The 15,352-nt window shown below is 41.5% G+C and overlaps 1 protein-coding gene across 1 annotated transcript in view; it reads left to right on the top strand.

Moving 5' to 3' along the window:
* LOC102447295 (dynein axonemal heavy chain 5-like) overlaps positions 1 to 15,352 on the top strand; it is a 296,662-nt gene that overhangs the window by 214,270 nt on the left and 67,040 nt on the right. Inside the window, exons 64-69 of the mRNA XM_014581788.3 lie at positions 3,339 to 3,494; positions 4,141 to 4,323; positions 7,580 to 7,750; positions 8,734 to 9,112; positions 9,862 to 10,133; positions 12,938 to 13,102. Of these exons, the coding sequence (XP_014437274.2) occupies positions 3,339 to 3,494; positions 4,141 to 4,323; positions 7,580 to 7,750; positions 8,734 to 9,112; positions 9,862 to 10,133; positions 12,938 to 13,102 (1,326 nt within the window). The remainder of the gene's footprint in view (positions 1 to 3,338; positions 3,495 to 4,140; positions 4,324 to 7,579; positions 7,751 to 8,733; positions 9,113 to 9,861; positions 10,134 to 12,937; positions 13,103 to 15,352) is intronic.

Raw genomic sequence — 15,352 nt, 5'->3', positions numbered from 1 at the left:
GCAAATTGCATAGCTTATTTTGAGTCAATTTCGAAATACCTTATTTTGAAATTTGGCGCTATCTACACAACACTTATTTCACAATAAATGGCTATTCTGAAATGTCCCTTGCTCTCGTGGAATGAGGTTTCCAGGGACGTCAGAATAGTGAGCCTGTTAGATTTTGAAATAATGGGCATGCGCAAAAGATGCAGAATAGCTATTTTGGGATACCTCTGGTATCCCGAAATAGCGCTGCAGTGTAGACGTAGCCCAAGTGAGGCGAGGGGAAAATCCCAAGAAGGGGTCTACTTATGTCTTAGGCCATGTGCTTGGCGAACATAAGTTCAGACATGTCTGATGGGCATTATACCAAAATGACTTACTGCTAATAATTGAATACTGGTGGGTTTCTACAGCTTTGGAAGAACTATATTGTTGGCCTGACCTGAAGGTTGGAGCTTAGTCCTGGAGCTTCCAACAACACCCGCCTATGAATTCCATAGTTAGGGGTTATTAGCCCATTAGTAGTGGATGAAGAGAGAAACTGCTAACTGAAAGAAAGTTATCAAATAAGAAATTTCTCATTCTCCTCTGCAAGTGTGGAATTTTTACCTCCCGCCCAAACTCTACTGCTCCAGTATCCAAGATGAGCAGTGGTGCAATCCTGCATGTTTGATGGATTTAAAGTCCAATATCTGCTTGAGATGGATTATTGAAAAAGTGCTACTGAGGCAGTAAAAGGTACATGAGGATTGCAATTTTATCACATAACCGCAATTTAGCACAGGGATCTCCCATCACTATGAATGTGGTGAGTAGTATACTGCCCTATAGATCCTGTCAAAATGAAGTTAATGGATGAGAAAAAAGACTGATAGAAAAGATATAAATATCCTGGGTAATTATGATGTCCTGGGTGTTATGACTTAAACCCTGATCTTTCTGTAGTGCTCATTGACCCCCAACAGAAGGCCATATCACGTAGGGAGGGAAACCAATAGGATTTCATAATAGGCTCAACACCTTAAGTCACTGCTTGATAAATATCACCACGCTTAAAAACAGTGAAGAAAGACAGCTACAAGCATGAAAAAATAAAATGAGAAAAGAGGAAAAAAAATGGTATAAAATATCTGCAGAGACCTGCCATGAAAAAAATGGATGTGTGTGTGTATACATTGAGCTACACAAATTGCGTAGCTTATTTCTAGATAGCCTATTTTGAAATTTAGTGCTGTCTACACTGTGCCAAAGTTCGAAATAGAGTGCTATTCCAGCATCTTCCTTATTCCTTGTGCAACGAGATTTACAAGAAGCTGGAATAAGATGCCTGTTATTTCAAATCTTTTTTGAAATAATGGGTGTGCTGTTAAGGTATGCACAGCATTATTCTGGAATAATGGACATTATCCCAAAATAGCACCGCTGTGTAGACATACTCGAAGTGTTAACTAATTTACTTCTATGTGTTTTAGCTAAGTAGGAATTTACCAGTTCTCTGAGATCCTAATTATCTAGAGAGGGAAGCCAGTAACATTTGGCATATGACTCAGAACTGTAACCCAGTTCCTGATTTGTAAAACCACATGATAAAAGAACTGCAGCTAAAATAATGAGAAAAGCTAGAGTGTAAAAAGAGAGAGATTTAAAAAAAAAAAACTAGAGTACTGAAAAAGAAAAAGGAACATTTATAGATCGACACCTCACCGTGGTTTTCCACAAGACTAACTGAAAAGAAAATTGTAAAAGATGGTCATTTATAATGACCCCTTTTAAACTTGTGATATGAGATATATATTTATTACACATTTGTTCTTAGAGGGCAAATATTAGACTTATTTAAAGATGAACAGAATTGTTGATATCCTTATATAAGTATTAAACGAGAGGAAGCAAATATAACGGGCAAGGGAATGCATCACAGCTGATTCATTATAGGTTCTGCGTTCCAGAAGGTATTCATATTGATTTTGTAAAATTTCCATCAAATTAATTTTAAAAGTTAATTAATCTCATTTGTCCCATTTTTCGTTAAATACATCTATTGTTAATCTAATAGAGGTAGTGAGTTACTTTTGTTCTTTCCCCTCCACCCTCTCATAGCCCAGAACCTTTCACAATTCTGGAATTTGGGCTGCTCTTAGGGTTGCCAGCCCTCCAGGATTGTCGGACATCTTTAGGAATTAAAGATTAATTTTTAATTAAAGATTATGTCATGTGATGAAATCTCCAGGAATACATCCAATCAAAATTAACAGCTGTGTTTTGGTGTCGTGTAGTCTGGCCAGGTGGCCATGCGCCCCTACTTGCTGCCAGTAGCAGACATGGTGGTTTCTTTGGCTTTCATCCTTCATCCTTCCATTTCAACTTTTCTGCCTTTGGGGCTGTGGCAAACAGTGTTCTTGCTCCTCAGCGTTCCTCCTCCTTCTCTGTCAGTTAACCTGTTGAAAACCTCCATGGTAGCATCTCCCTATGTAAGGTTGGCTTTACAGTTAGAGGTCATGGGGTGAAAAGGGTTAGGCCAGATCCTTGGATGGGTGAGTTAGGGTATAACATCACATCTGGGACATTGTCATTTCCTTTAGGGTTGTTGTGTTTATCTAATTTCTTAATCTCATTTCATCCATCAACCTCATTTTGACAGAAGCAATTGGCACAGTGTCATGGTGATTTTATATATACTTTAGTATTCACAAGGGTAAAAGTATGATCATATATAGTAGCAATCTTTTCAATTATATAAAGCTTTATACATATGTACTGCATTTCTAAACATTTTAATTGAGAAAGTATAAAGAAAGATGCTAGGTAACACTTAGTCCTGTCTCAGTGCAAGACTTATCAAGGTGCATTCCAGTCCTGCAATTCTATGATTCCGTGTCTTCTAGACAAGGGGTTTCTTCATTTAACTGTTTGTGTATCATAGTGTCACCTGAAAAAATACAGTTTAACAAGCTGGGCAGGAACTGGATTCTATTTTCATCCAAAGACTGAAACAGACTCGCGTGCAATTTAAGAATGATAAATAAATTGTGACCAGACGATTTAATATTTCGAGATTTGGGAAGAAATTTGATCTTGTGACATGCTGAGTTCCTGTTGAAGTCAATGGCAATTGATGGCTTTCCCCACCACTTCCCAATATGTGGCCCTGATTATCCACTGTAGCATTTCTCTGCCTCAGATAGGTGTTGTGAGGATAAAGTTAATCATATGCATGAGGTACTCAGATACTACTATGATGGTAGCAAATAAAGTAGACAGCAATGAGGAAATGCAAAGGGCCTTTCTTCGTCCTTTTATGTTGATCACTGTATAAAGCAAGGCTATATTTTATCATAAGTATATCTTCATAGGTTACATCTCTGAACCACAAATACTTCAGAAGTCACCTAGAAGATTGTCTCTCCCTGGGAAGACCTTTGTTAATAGAAGATGTTGGAGAAGAACTCGATCCTGCTCTTGATAACATTTTGGAAAAAAATTTCATAAAATCTGGCTCAACTCATAAAGTAAGATGAATTTTGAACATGAAAAAATAAAAGGACAGTGACATAGATATCTGATATCAGCTGGGGACTAGACACCGCAGCAGTTGGCACCTTTGAAATGTTTAAACAGACAAACAGCTATCACTTATGTGAACTGTCAAGTTCATATGCAGAAGTGGATTTTGCCCATGAAAGCTCATGATACTGTATATATTTTTGTTAGTTTCCAAGGGTGCCGCTACACAGCACCGTAACTCGAAATAAGATACGCAGTTTGAGCTACACAAATTGAGTATCTTATTTCGATGCAATTTCATAATATCTTATTTCATCATTTGGCACTGTCTACACAGCACCAGATTTCAAAATAAAGTGCTATTCCAAAACGTCCGTGACTCCTCATAGAATGAGGTTTACAGGGATATTGGAATGGCGAGCCAAAAATAACGGGCTTGTTGTGAAGACTTGGGATATTTTGTGTATCCTGAAATAGTGTTGCAGTGTAGTCATACTCTAAGGTGCCACAGGACTGCTTGTTTTTACATAAATTAAATAATGTATCTGAATTGGTCTGATTTTTCTTTGAGAGATCTTTGGAAGAAATAACTGTTTATTGGAATGTCAGCTGTTAAAAAAAATGAAATATATAAATATATTTTACTTTCAGGTAAAAGTAGGTGACAAGGAGGTAGATGTAATGAAGGGATTTACTCTATATCTAACAACTAAATTGGCTAATCCTGCCTATACTCCAGAAATCAGTGCAAAAACAGCTGTGATTGATTTTACTGTTACCATGAAAGGCTTGGAAGATCAGCTCCTTGGCCGTGTCATTCTCACTGAAAAACAGGTAAATGCTGATCTTTGGGTTAGTAATATTTCAATTTGTATAAAAGCCAAACCCAGACCAGTGAGAAGCAGTGTCACTGCCTGCCCTGTAACTCTGAGAGCCTTAAATGCTCTGCTGTGTCTCTCATCCTGGACTCCAACAACTATGTGATTCCTTCAGTGTCTATGCGCTGTGCAGGCCTGGTTCAGTGCTGTGACCCCAGCAGTATGCCTGTAATGTATCAGCCCCCCTGTGGTTACAACCAGCCTTGATTACTGTTTGCAGGATGACCCCCCCTAACATACTCCCTGTCCCAAATGTCCTGCAAACCATATACCCTGATGTGTCCAGCCTTTTCCTAGAATGCTCAGAGCAATAATAAGCTTTGTTACCCTTTTAAAAGGACAGAACTACAGGCCGTTGCTTTAACTGGTTTAACAGTGGCTTCAATTCAAATACAAACATGGGTTGGTTTAGAATGAAAGTAGAACAAGCTCATTAACAAAAGGACGTAGGTTAAGTGATACCAAATCGAAGTGACTGAAGGAAGAATAGGTTACAAAACAACAAAACCAAAATGAATCTGAACGTTTAAAAAATGAATTTGTTACATGAAAACAGGTTCCTGAACTGAAATCCATTTTGCGAGCCCAGGCCTGTCTCTAGTGTTTGAGGAAATATAGCATGGGATTTTCAGATGTGCTCATCTCTGGCCTGACTGTGTCCGTTGAAGATCCTGTTGATTCAATTGGAAAAAGAGTTAGGCCAGTGTAGAGTATTTTTGAAAATCCCATTGATAGTGTTTTACTCTCTCATATCAACTCTGTGAAGCTTGACAACATAATTTCTTACCTTCTTTGACCTTTTCTAGTCATCTCTGCTTTACCCCCTTCATGGTTTAATTGACTGCTTGTTGAAAGTTTATCAGTCAGTGCCTTGCAAACTGGCACTGAAGAATATTTGGTTAGTGCTAGCGCTACCTATTGCATTGGGATGCAGTTATGAAATGATAAACATTTATTAAACCTCTCCCTTTTTAGCAGATAAAAGGCATCCCTCCTCTTTCAAGAAAAGATTAATGTTCTGCCACAGAAATGCAAACCAAGGGAGCCCTGATAATGATAAATTAGTTCAAAGAAAAGACAAGGCAGGATCGGAGAAACTGAAAAACAGGCCTCCTGTTATAGTCAGGAAGGCAAGTACACAAATAATGACCTACAGCAAGAGATTAAAAATGAAAGAAAGAGCCCTGACATTCTTAAAGGCTACTACAGTAATCAATACAATGAATAATCAGTGGAAGTTGTATTCTTCTCAGCTTAGAAAGATGTTGCTTGAAACCACTTGGGGTGTTGATAATTATAGAGGCACCTTTTGCTCCATGATAGCGAAGTGCTGGCACTACTTCTCTTCTAAGATGCTATTTTTTGATATTATAAATTGAGGTGGCCATAAAAATCCTTTGCAGGCAGAAGCCTAGCAAATAGGGTATTAATTCAGGAGGAAATGGGGGGCGGGGGCAGAATTATATGACAGTTTTTAAAGAGACACATTAAATTATTAAATATGGAATGAATGTTGTGTATTCAGTTGAATGTAATGATATATTTAAAGACGAACACGTGTAAGTACTCTGCTGAATTAGGGCCTGTTACAGAGTGCTACGAGATGGAGCTTCAGCCAGCTCTTTGGGCACTATTAGCAGCAATAACAAGGCCTATGTGATCAGAGAATGCCTGGTTACTAAGAAATTAATAAGCCAATAAGTCCATTAACAGGCAAGTGATATAAAAAGCATAGGCAGGAAGTGCTGGAGTGGGAGGGCAGGTCCGGGTAAAGGGAGACCTCTGTGTACAAGAGACTCCTTGCTCAGGCAAAAGGGGATGATGAATGTAGTGTATGACTGTGACGTAGTGGGGGTACCTGGCTGGTTTCTATGCTGCTGGCTCTGGGGTAACCCCCACTGGCTGCCGTGGGTACCACAACCCAGCAAAACAGGATGAGTCACTATGCAAACCAGTGGCCAGACACCCCCCATGGAGAGGAACAAAGGAAGGGGGAATGCTGCCCTGGCTGGGGGGCAGGGCTGGAAGGGAGTTAGTTAGTTGCTGGCTGTCTGGGAGCATGGAGGAGACAGCCTAGGGAAAGAGGCTGGAGTTTAGGGGCCCAGTCTCCCCCATCTCAAGGGGGCCTGAGGCATCCTAGCCCAGCTCTGTGACCAGTTTACATCTGTGCTGTGCTGTATCCTGGAGAGGCAATAAACTTCCTCTATTCCACCGGCTGGTGCGGTCTGTTTGTGCCATTTCGGGGTGCAGGAGACGGGGGACCCCCAACGCGCCGTCACAATGACACTGTAAATAGAATTGCTGCATGGGACCATAATGGGGTGGTGCTTGATATAACACAAAGTATATAGCAATGGTGGTTACAAAACAGGTGTTAAAGGCCATTTGTGCAGGAAAAAAGGAGTAAAGGGCTACAAGAACTTCACAGGACCCTACTGTATAATTCACATTTGAGAGCACCTCTCCCTAGGTTATGGAAGCTCTGTGCATGGCAGCGCTGAGCTTCTGTCCTGGGCTTATTAGGCAGCTTTGTGGCTGCACAGCCATGCAGCTTAGTGGGATCCTTAGTCAAGAGAGTATTCCAGTAGCTGGGCCCTTCCTGGCCATACCCCAATGCAAAGGAACTCTAAAGGTGGCCACTTACCCCATCTTTGGGTTTGTATTATGGCACTGGAGCAACACAAATCAAATTAAAAGGGCTGAAGGCCTTCTCATTTTCCATCTTTGTGTAGAAATATAGACATTTCACATTGTATAAATGTTCGTCACTGGAGCATCTTCTGCTTTATAATATGAGGGAAAAACTGTACTTAGCTAATCCAAAGAATAACAGAAATTAGAAATGGAATGGGGCATCTATCCAATTCCCCTCCTATGCAAGATGAATGCCTGCCCTACATTTTCCAGAACTTTCTCCAGTCTAATTGTAGCTACCCAAAACAATGTATCTTTTACCATAGCTTCATAGACTTTTTTGTCAGGAATTGTTTCTGCTCCTCAGCCTACATTTTCATTAATCCTTATGCTCCTTTACTCAAATAAATACAGTTTGTGTATGCAGCCTGTTTGAACATAACATTTACCAGTATGTGTCTTAGAGAGACAGTAGAAAAAATCCTATTCTTTCTGTCAAGCATGAAATTATGCATTTTCTGCATGGGTTTAAGTAGTCTTTGAGTGAATTTTAAAGATTCTAATGTTTTCTTCTACAGGAACTGGAGGCAGAAAGAGTCAAGCTGATGGAAGAAGTGACATCTTACAAGAGGAAAATGCAGGATCTTGAAGACAGTCTTCTTTTCCGTCTAACCAGCACCGAAGGGTCTCTGGTTGAAGATGAATCTCTGATAGAAGTCCTCAGAATCACGAAAACAACTGCAGAAGAGGTGACTTTTGAATAAATTCAGATACATACTTTGTTATTTGGATATTGTCTGAACAGACTTGCCTCTCCGTTTCTGTTCTGCATTTTATAGTACTGCATAATGTTTGACTTCATAACAAATAGTAGGTCTGGTAGGTTTTAACTTTAATGAATAAAGACCAGTAAATGCCAGATTCAGCAGACACACTGAAATTGGCGAAAGAACCATCAGTTGATAAAGCTGGCACAAATGCAGGCTCCCTCCTTCCCTCCAGCATCTTGTACCTATAGGGACTGGGTGCTACCGGCCTGGCTGCAGTAGCAAAGAGAGCCCAGGAGCTGCTTACTCACTCCTAGGAGAGCTGAGCTGCAGAGGGCTCCGTACATGTCCTCCAGAGATGTTGACATGAGATCCCTGGAAGCATAAGGGTTGTGGGGGAGAGGAGGGCTGTGGTCTTGGCAGGGCAGAGAAGAGACCTCCCCAGCTAGGACTGCAAGGGAGGGAAGAGACACACGAGCCCCTGGCAGGATCCATTCATCAGTTGGGGTGGCTTCCCGTGTCTGGGAGCTCGTCCTTATCCTCTCCTTCCTGGCAATAATGGCTGAGGGTTTCTGCACTGCCTGGCTAGGTCATAGCTTCTCACGCACAGCTGCAGAGATCAGGTATCAGCAGCCCCACAGCAGCACAGGGAGCCCTCTGCAAGCATGCCTTGCATCCTCTAGAGAAAATACAACTCTGCCTGGCATTATAAAAGAATGCTGAGTGGGCAGTATCAAAGCATGCTGTGCTTGTGCAAACACATGTGAAGACAGTGCCTGCCCTGAAGCTCTTACAACAAGCACTGCAAGGGAGGGAAGAGACACACAAGCAAAGTAAAGACACAACAAAGTAAAATTTAAATAAAAATACTGTTAGATTCTTAATCAATGTCTTTCTTTGTATATTTGCCTTATAAATCACAAGTGACACAACTTAAACTGCATGGTCTTTCAATTGATTTTAAGGTGAGTGAAAAGCTAAACACTGCAGCTGAGACAGAGGTGAAAATCAACACCGCACGTGAAGAATATCGTCCAGTTGCTTGTCGTGGCAGCATTCTTTATTTTCTAATTGTGGAAATGAGCTTGGTAAATGTTATGTACCAGACGTCCTTACGACAGTTCCTTGGCATTTTTGATCTATCCGTGGAAAGATCAGTGAAATCTCAGATCACAGCCAAACGAGTAGCCAACGTAATTGAGCATCTCACTTATGAAGTATACAAGTACACTGTGCGAGGGCTATATGAAAATCACAAATTCCTCTTCACATTGCTCATGGCACTGAAGATTGACTTGCAGGCCAAGAAAATTTCTCACAATGAATTTCAGACCTTCATCAAAGGTAATCTCTTGTACTATGTTTCTATTTAATTATATCCATGAGGTGCCAAACCAGTATTTTGCAATATGTATACTAATTATATTTGGTGCCTTCCATCCAAAGATCTCAGTGTGCTTTACAAACATTAGTTAAGGATTCAATGGTGGTCTCATTAATCTACTAGCCTGGGTGGAATGGTGGTGCAAGCAGGTGCTGTGCCTTCTAGAGTGCAAGAAAAGCTTGATCATTGTACTGCTGTTGACAAGGATTCAACCTGTGCTTCCTCATTCTTGGCCAAGTTTTCTGGTCTAGACGAAGGAGGATGTGACTGTTCCTAGATCTTCTCTCCTACTCTGGGGGCATTCATGCAGCACTCTCGTTGTAAGGCAATTATTCCCACTTTGCAGATGAGAAAAATGAATTGTGGAGAAATGAAGATACCAGGCCCGTGGAATGCTAAGAGCCTTTCACTTTCTACTCTTCAGGAGACATTCCACACTTCAAAGTCATGCCCTAAGAGCCCAGAGCTCTCGATTCCTCCTCCTGCATGTGAACAACAAGACCATCTTTTCTCCCCTTCCATTTTGTGGGGTTTGGGTTAAATTAAATCCTTCTGAATTAATGATGTTTTGCAATGCAGTTTTGGGAGCCCAAAGCTCTATTTGCAAATTCCGTAAGATTGTTACCACTAAGAGTTAAGTACGTTGTTGACTCACAATTTCTTGGCTTAAATAATGAATGCTTTCTTTATCATGCTTTTCACGTTTCAGGAGGTGCAAGTTTGGATCTGAACTCTGTACAACCGAAGCCAAAGAAGTGGATCCTTGACATGACATGGCTCAATCTTGTACAGTTATCTAATCTGTACCCTTTTAACCAGCTTCTGGGGCAAGTTACAAGGAGTGAAAAAGCCTGGAAAGCCTGGTTTGATGAAGAGACACCTGAAGAGGCGCCTCTTCCTGATGGCTATGACAGTTTACTGGACACATTCCGTAAACTGCTCCTTATCCGTAGCTGGTGTCCTGATCATACCATTGCTCAGGTGAGGAAGAGGAATTGAATGCGTGATATAACCCATAAGGTAGGGGTTTTGATAGGGATGTTAGATATTATGTAATCGAATAGTCGTGTAACTGCATGAAATCTTAGAGGTTACACAGCTATTTGACAGTCCCAGTGGTGGGCCGGCAGCCAGTGTGCTCCTGGCCCCACTCCTAGTGAGCCCTCTGCCACCCCACACTCCTATCAGAGACAGCAGCATAGGGTGGCAGCTCCCCATGCGGATTGGCTCCCACCTGCTGCCCCTGTCCGCGGGGGTCCAAGCTCCCTGCAGATGGAACCTCCATTTGTGGGGAGCTCAGACACACCCCTCCTCAGCACTGGCTCCTGCTTTCCCCCCTCTTGTTGCCTCTGTAGGAGGCAGCAAGTGGGGGGCAGGCAGGTCTGGGGAGCTGGCACACGTGGGGAGCCTGCTTGAAAGCTGGCTCCCCATATTGGCTCCAGCCTGTCTCCCTCACCCTCTGCACTGCTGCCTCTCTATTAGAAACAACAGTGTGGCAGCAGAGGGCAAATGGATCTGGGGCTCATGGGAAACCGGCTTGAAGCCAGCCCCTTACGGGCACCAGCTTCCACTCTTCCTCCTTTGCTGCCTTTGATACAGAGGCAGCAAGGGGGAGGAATGCATGTAGTCAACAAGACTGATCGATCATCCCATTCTTATTAGGTAATCATGTATGCAACTACACAATGACATCCCTAATTGTCGGTACAAGTTTCTTTGGTTTTCCCACAAAATATCTGGCAGAAATCAAATTGCCTGTTCTGAATGTTTGGAAATATTTTATGAATCCTTTTTATATAGCTGGTTATAAGAAATTAAAAAGGAATCTGCATTAACATTAATTATTTTGTTAGAACTATTATATTGCTTTATATACCAGGAAGGGTTACTGGTCTTCCACACTGGCACAGCTATACAGTACGGTTCTGACATTTGACATTTTGATATAGTCAAAAGACACAGTCTCATTTCTTCACATAAACTGTGGAAAGAAAACTCTCTGGTTTGAACCTCTGGAAGGCACATTGCAAATATGGACCAGACCAACACAAAACAATTTTCTTTTCTTTTTTAATTACCATCAAACTGCTTAATCTGTTGTTTGTCATACCCCTTCCACTCTCACTCCAAATTCTATGTCTGGAGCCGGACTAAAGAGTATTATCACACTCTCCTTTCCCATCTGCCATTAGTCCAGCTCTTACAGAAAGTTTTGGAATAGTGTCCCTACCTCATCTAGAGGTCAACTTTTTTAGGGATCTTTCCTCAAGTAATACTGCAAAATTTCTACCCCTTTTTAATCTCTGTTTGCCCAGCGTGTCATAAATCACCACATGGAGTAGGCAAAAGCCAAGAGATTATCTGTGTGAGTAGGAGGAGTCTGAGGAGGGGAGCTCTATTGATCACAATTGCTCCCAGTCGGTGAACCCTCATTCTGACGGGGGAAGGAACTCTGAGCCTCACTAGCTTATTGTGGCCTTTGCATCCACCAAGACTCTTCCAGAGACAAGTCAACAAAGATGCATCCATTCTCTTCAGTGTTTGGAACCTAGCAACTGGTTTTGTCCTCATTGATCAGGCATTCTTTGGGGAATAAATCTCCTGGCCCAGAAAAAAAAAAGACTCTTGCATTCTCAGTTTGGCAATGAGTCTGACATTCTTTCCAAATCTTCCTTCCTTCCTTGAGGAAGAACTGGGAACTCTCAGAAATGTTCTCCTCCATTTCCCAGCCAATGGTAAAGTGGAGGATGACGGGTCCAGATTGTAATCATATCATCAAGATATTCCAGAATTTCCAGTCTTAGAAGGGATGAGCATCACTGCATTTTCCATGAAAACAAGGTCCTGTGGCATACTTCAGTAATGTTCATTACAAAGCTAAACTCTTTATCCCATGCGTCTTAGGAGAGCATTGTTCCTTTGAAAAAAAGAGCATGGCACATGCTAGGTGTGAGAGGAAAAGTTAAAATATATTTTAGTGGAATTTGAGCAGTTAAGCAAAAATATCTTTATTCACTTCCTTTCTACCTATATTCTGGGGTCTGAAAACTTCTAAATCTTCCATTGCCAGTTGGATCAACTGCATCACCCAAGTCTGCACAGCTGTTGATAGACCAACTGTAGAAAGGTTCAGATTCACCTACTGTGCTTACTAAGTCACATATCTTGGACTTGGGGAGAAGTTATGGTCTATAATGAAGAATGTAGTTCACTATGAACCCACTCACACCCAGCATAAGTCCTTCCAGTTGCTTTTGTAATGGAACTCCTCAGTATTCATATATATATATATATATATATATATATATATATATATATATATATATATATATATACTTACTACACTTGAAGAGGCATTCCTGCCAAAAAGGTTGTATTTTGTATCCCAATCAGAATTTACTCTTTCAAGTTAGCTTTGGGAGTACTCCTGTGAAATGAGGGTAAAGGAGACATGGACAAGGCCTGGAACATTATGGATAAAATCTGAGCTGCCTCCAGTATTTGCAGGAGGAGAGGTGATGCCCATATGTCTTGGACTAGGAATAGGTCAGTTCCAGAAAGGACACCATCAATTGAGAAATTTTCCATTTAAACCTACAATATTTGAAAGATTGTAACTTGAGCATAGGTTAAATTGAAAATTAAAGTCAGATCAAGCTCCTCCATCCATCCCACAATGGTTATCCATGAATTGTTCCTCAGATGTTAATAGACATTGGGTTTGCATGTGGGTAGGGGTATGCAAATAAGAGTATTTAATGTGTATTTGGAAATGTTTGTTGCAGGCTCGGCACTACATTGCCGAATCTCTCAGCATGAAATATGCAGAAGGATTTATTCTTGATATGGAAGCAATGTGGTCTGAAAGTGACTGTCGAACACCCTTGACTTGCTTTTTGTCTATGGGGTCTGATCCCACTGAAAATATAGAGCGTCTTGCAAAATCAAAGGTATTATAAATTGTGTTTAGTAGAGCAGTGTGAACAGTGCTTAAAATTATTGATGAATATGTTGTTGATTTAGACATTGAATTTTGATTTGCAGTGAGCTTACCTATTTTTCACTTTTCATATGCATGCATATGAGCACATTTTGGTTAATGCCACTGTTTTTGGGAAATAGATTTTGTGTCTATGAGAAAAATGGAAGTGTTAGACTGGCTTTTACCAGTCTGTTTATTCAAAGAGACAGCTGTTTCTGTGCCAGAAAGCTGTATGAAGTGCCTACTTGTAGCAAAAGAGCAGGGCAGGTGGCGTATATTGATATCTGTTGTTTGGTGTAGGAACTGTGGGCAGTTTCAGTTGGAAATAGAACAATGCTTAATTAATCCAGCAGGTGAACAGGTCTGTAAAAATGTTCCTCAGAAGCCTGGCTGATGCTGTGATGTAGAGGGGACTTTGGGGAACCAGACTTGCCTTTCTTAACTAGAACTGTACACATGCACACACGCACGCGCACACGCACACACACATACAGACTCTATAGTGTAGCAATGTTCTGGCCATGCCCCGTGAGTCTTGTGCTACTGGCAGGTAATATTACCCTCAGAGACTGGCTGTGGTCCTATACACAACCCCTTTCTCTTTACAGGAGGCAGGGTCCACAGCTTAGTGAGCCATACTCATTACAGGCTAATACATGGTTTTGGGGTGAGGGCTCCTTGATAGTCCTGGTCTCCCTTCTTGGGACCGGTTCTGTGTTGGTGTATGGGGGGAAGGTTTGGGGGGAACCTGGGCCTGTCCACTACTCCAGGTTCCAGCCCAGGGACCCTAAAGTAGCAGCAGCAGTGGTTGTTTTTCCTTTGGACTTGGCAGCTTTTTCCCTGGGCCACTTTCCCAAACAGCCTCTCCAAAGTGTCTCCTTCTGGTACCAGTTAACCAGCTGTCAGCTGAAACACAGCTTCTTCCTTTTTCTCCTTCCAGTCCATCACTCTTTGTTTTCCCCCTCTCCTTGTCTATGGGAGGCCTTTTAAAGCAACTCCACTGGCTGTAATTGGCTGTGGGTGTTAAGTGACTTGCTTGAGGGAGCAATCTAGTCAATTATCCCCAGGTGTTTTCCTGTCTTCATTTTATTGCAGCAGGCTTGAGTAGTTTACTCTGGAAAGAGAAAACCACTTATCTAGTGCCCTGTGTACCTGCCTTCCAGAGTGTGGCATACTGCTGGCTTCAGTCTGTCACAATAGTTGCCAATTCATTTGTATCAGTAGTTGCAGTGAAGGATGAAAGACAAAAGGAAACTGGAGGCCATACCATTCAATCTGTTTGCTAGGTAGATACAGGAAAAATTGTTTACCAAAAGCACAACATTATTGGAAATGGTTGTGGCCTCTTGTGTATGGTTCATAATGTAAGATATAAACATGAATTTACCAAGAAGAAATTTTCACCTGAATAACAAACCCCCACTGTGCTTCCTGCCTACTCAAGAAAACATGAGACTTGAGCAAAAGTTTTCAAATAAAGATGTGCAATGTCATAAAAATGCTGGACCACCATAGATCCCATTAACTTCATTAGAAACTGGGTGCTTAGTACCTTTGAAATTCTGGCCACTGATCTTTAAGTGCTTAATATTGCATGGATCTAAGAGTCTATCTCTAGGAACTCAAGTTGGATTATGTTGGGCATCCAAAAGAATTTATGGTCTAGGAAGCCAACACACAATCTCTGGGTGGAGGAAGGGAGGCAGCTGGAGTGAATGGGGTGTGTGTGTTGGGGGGGGAGGTATGGCACCCATCTTCTTTGTTCCATTTTTTATTTTTAAATAGTGGTTGTGAACACACCCTTGAGGCAAGAGCTAAGATCTGTATCTTTGTTGTAAGCAATGCATTTGAAGGGGTAAATTGAATACCTCAAAGATACAATCTCAAAATTGAAAAGATCCAGACCCTTTAGTGTGGATCTTCCAACTATCACTCTTGTCCAAGGGCTGAGGAGAAGACTCTCTTCCTTGAACTCCTAAAGGTCCTTACTATGCTCTGACTGGATCACCCAGATCAGAAAGGGGTTCTGTCACATCCAGCTCATTTTTTTTTCATGCTGTGCAGCTTTGGTCCTGATCCCTGACACTAGTGGCCTGCCCACAAGCACAAGGTCTCACCTGGCTTTCACCAGTGTTGTTACTTGTTGCACGATGACACTAACATGCCTTTCAATCCTGCGTCTCTCTAAATGTACCCTCCCTGAGTTCTTAAATACAAG

The sequence above is a fragment of the Pelodiscus sinensis genome, chromosome 2 (genome assembly GCF_049634645.1).
Source record: "Pelodiscus sinensis isolate JC-2024 chromosome 2, ASM4963464v1, whole genome shotgun sequence".
In the NCBI taxonomy this organism is placed as follows: Eukaryota; Metazoa; Chordata; order Testudines; family Trionychidae; genus Pelodiscus; species Pelodiscus sinensis.
This window is presented reverse-complemented; position numbering and strand designations above follow the sequence as displayed.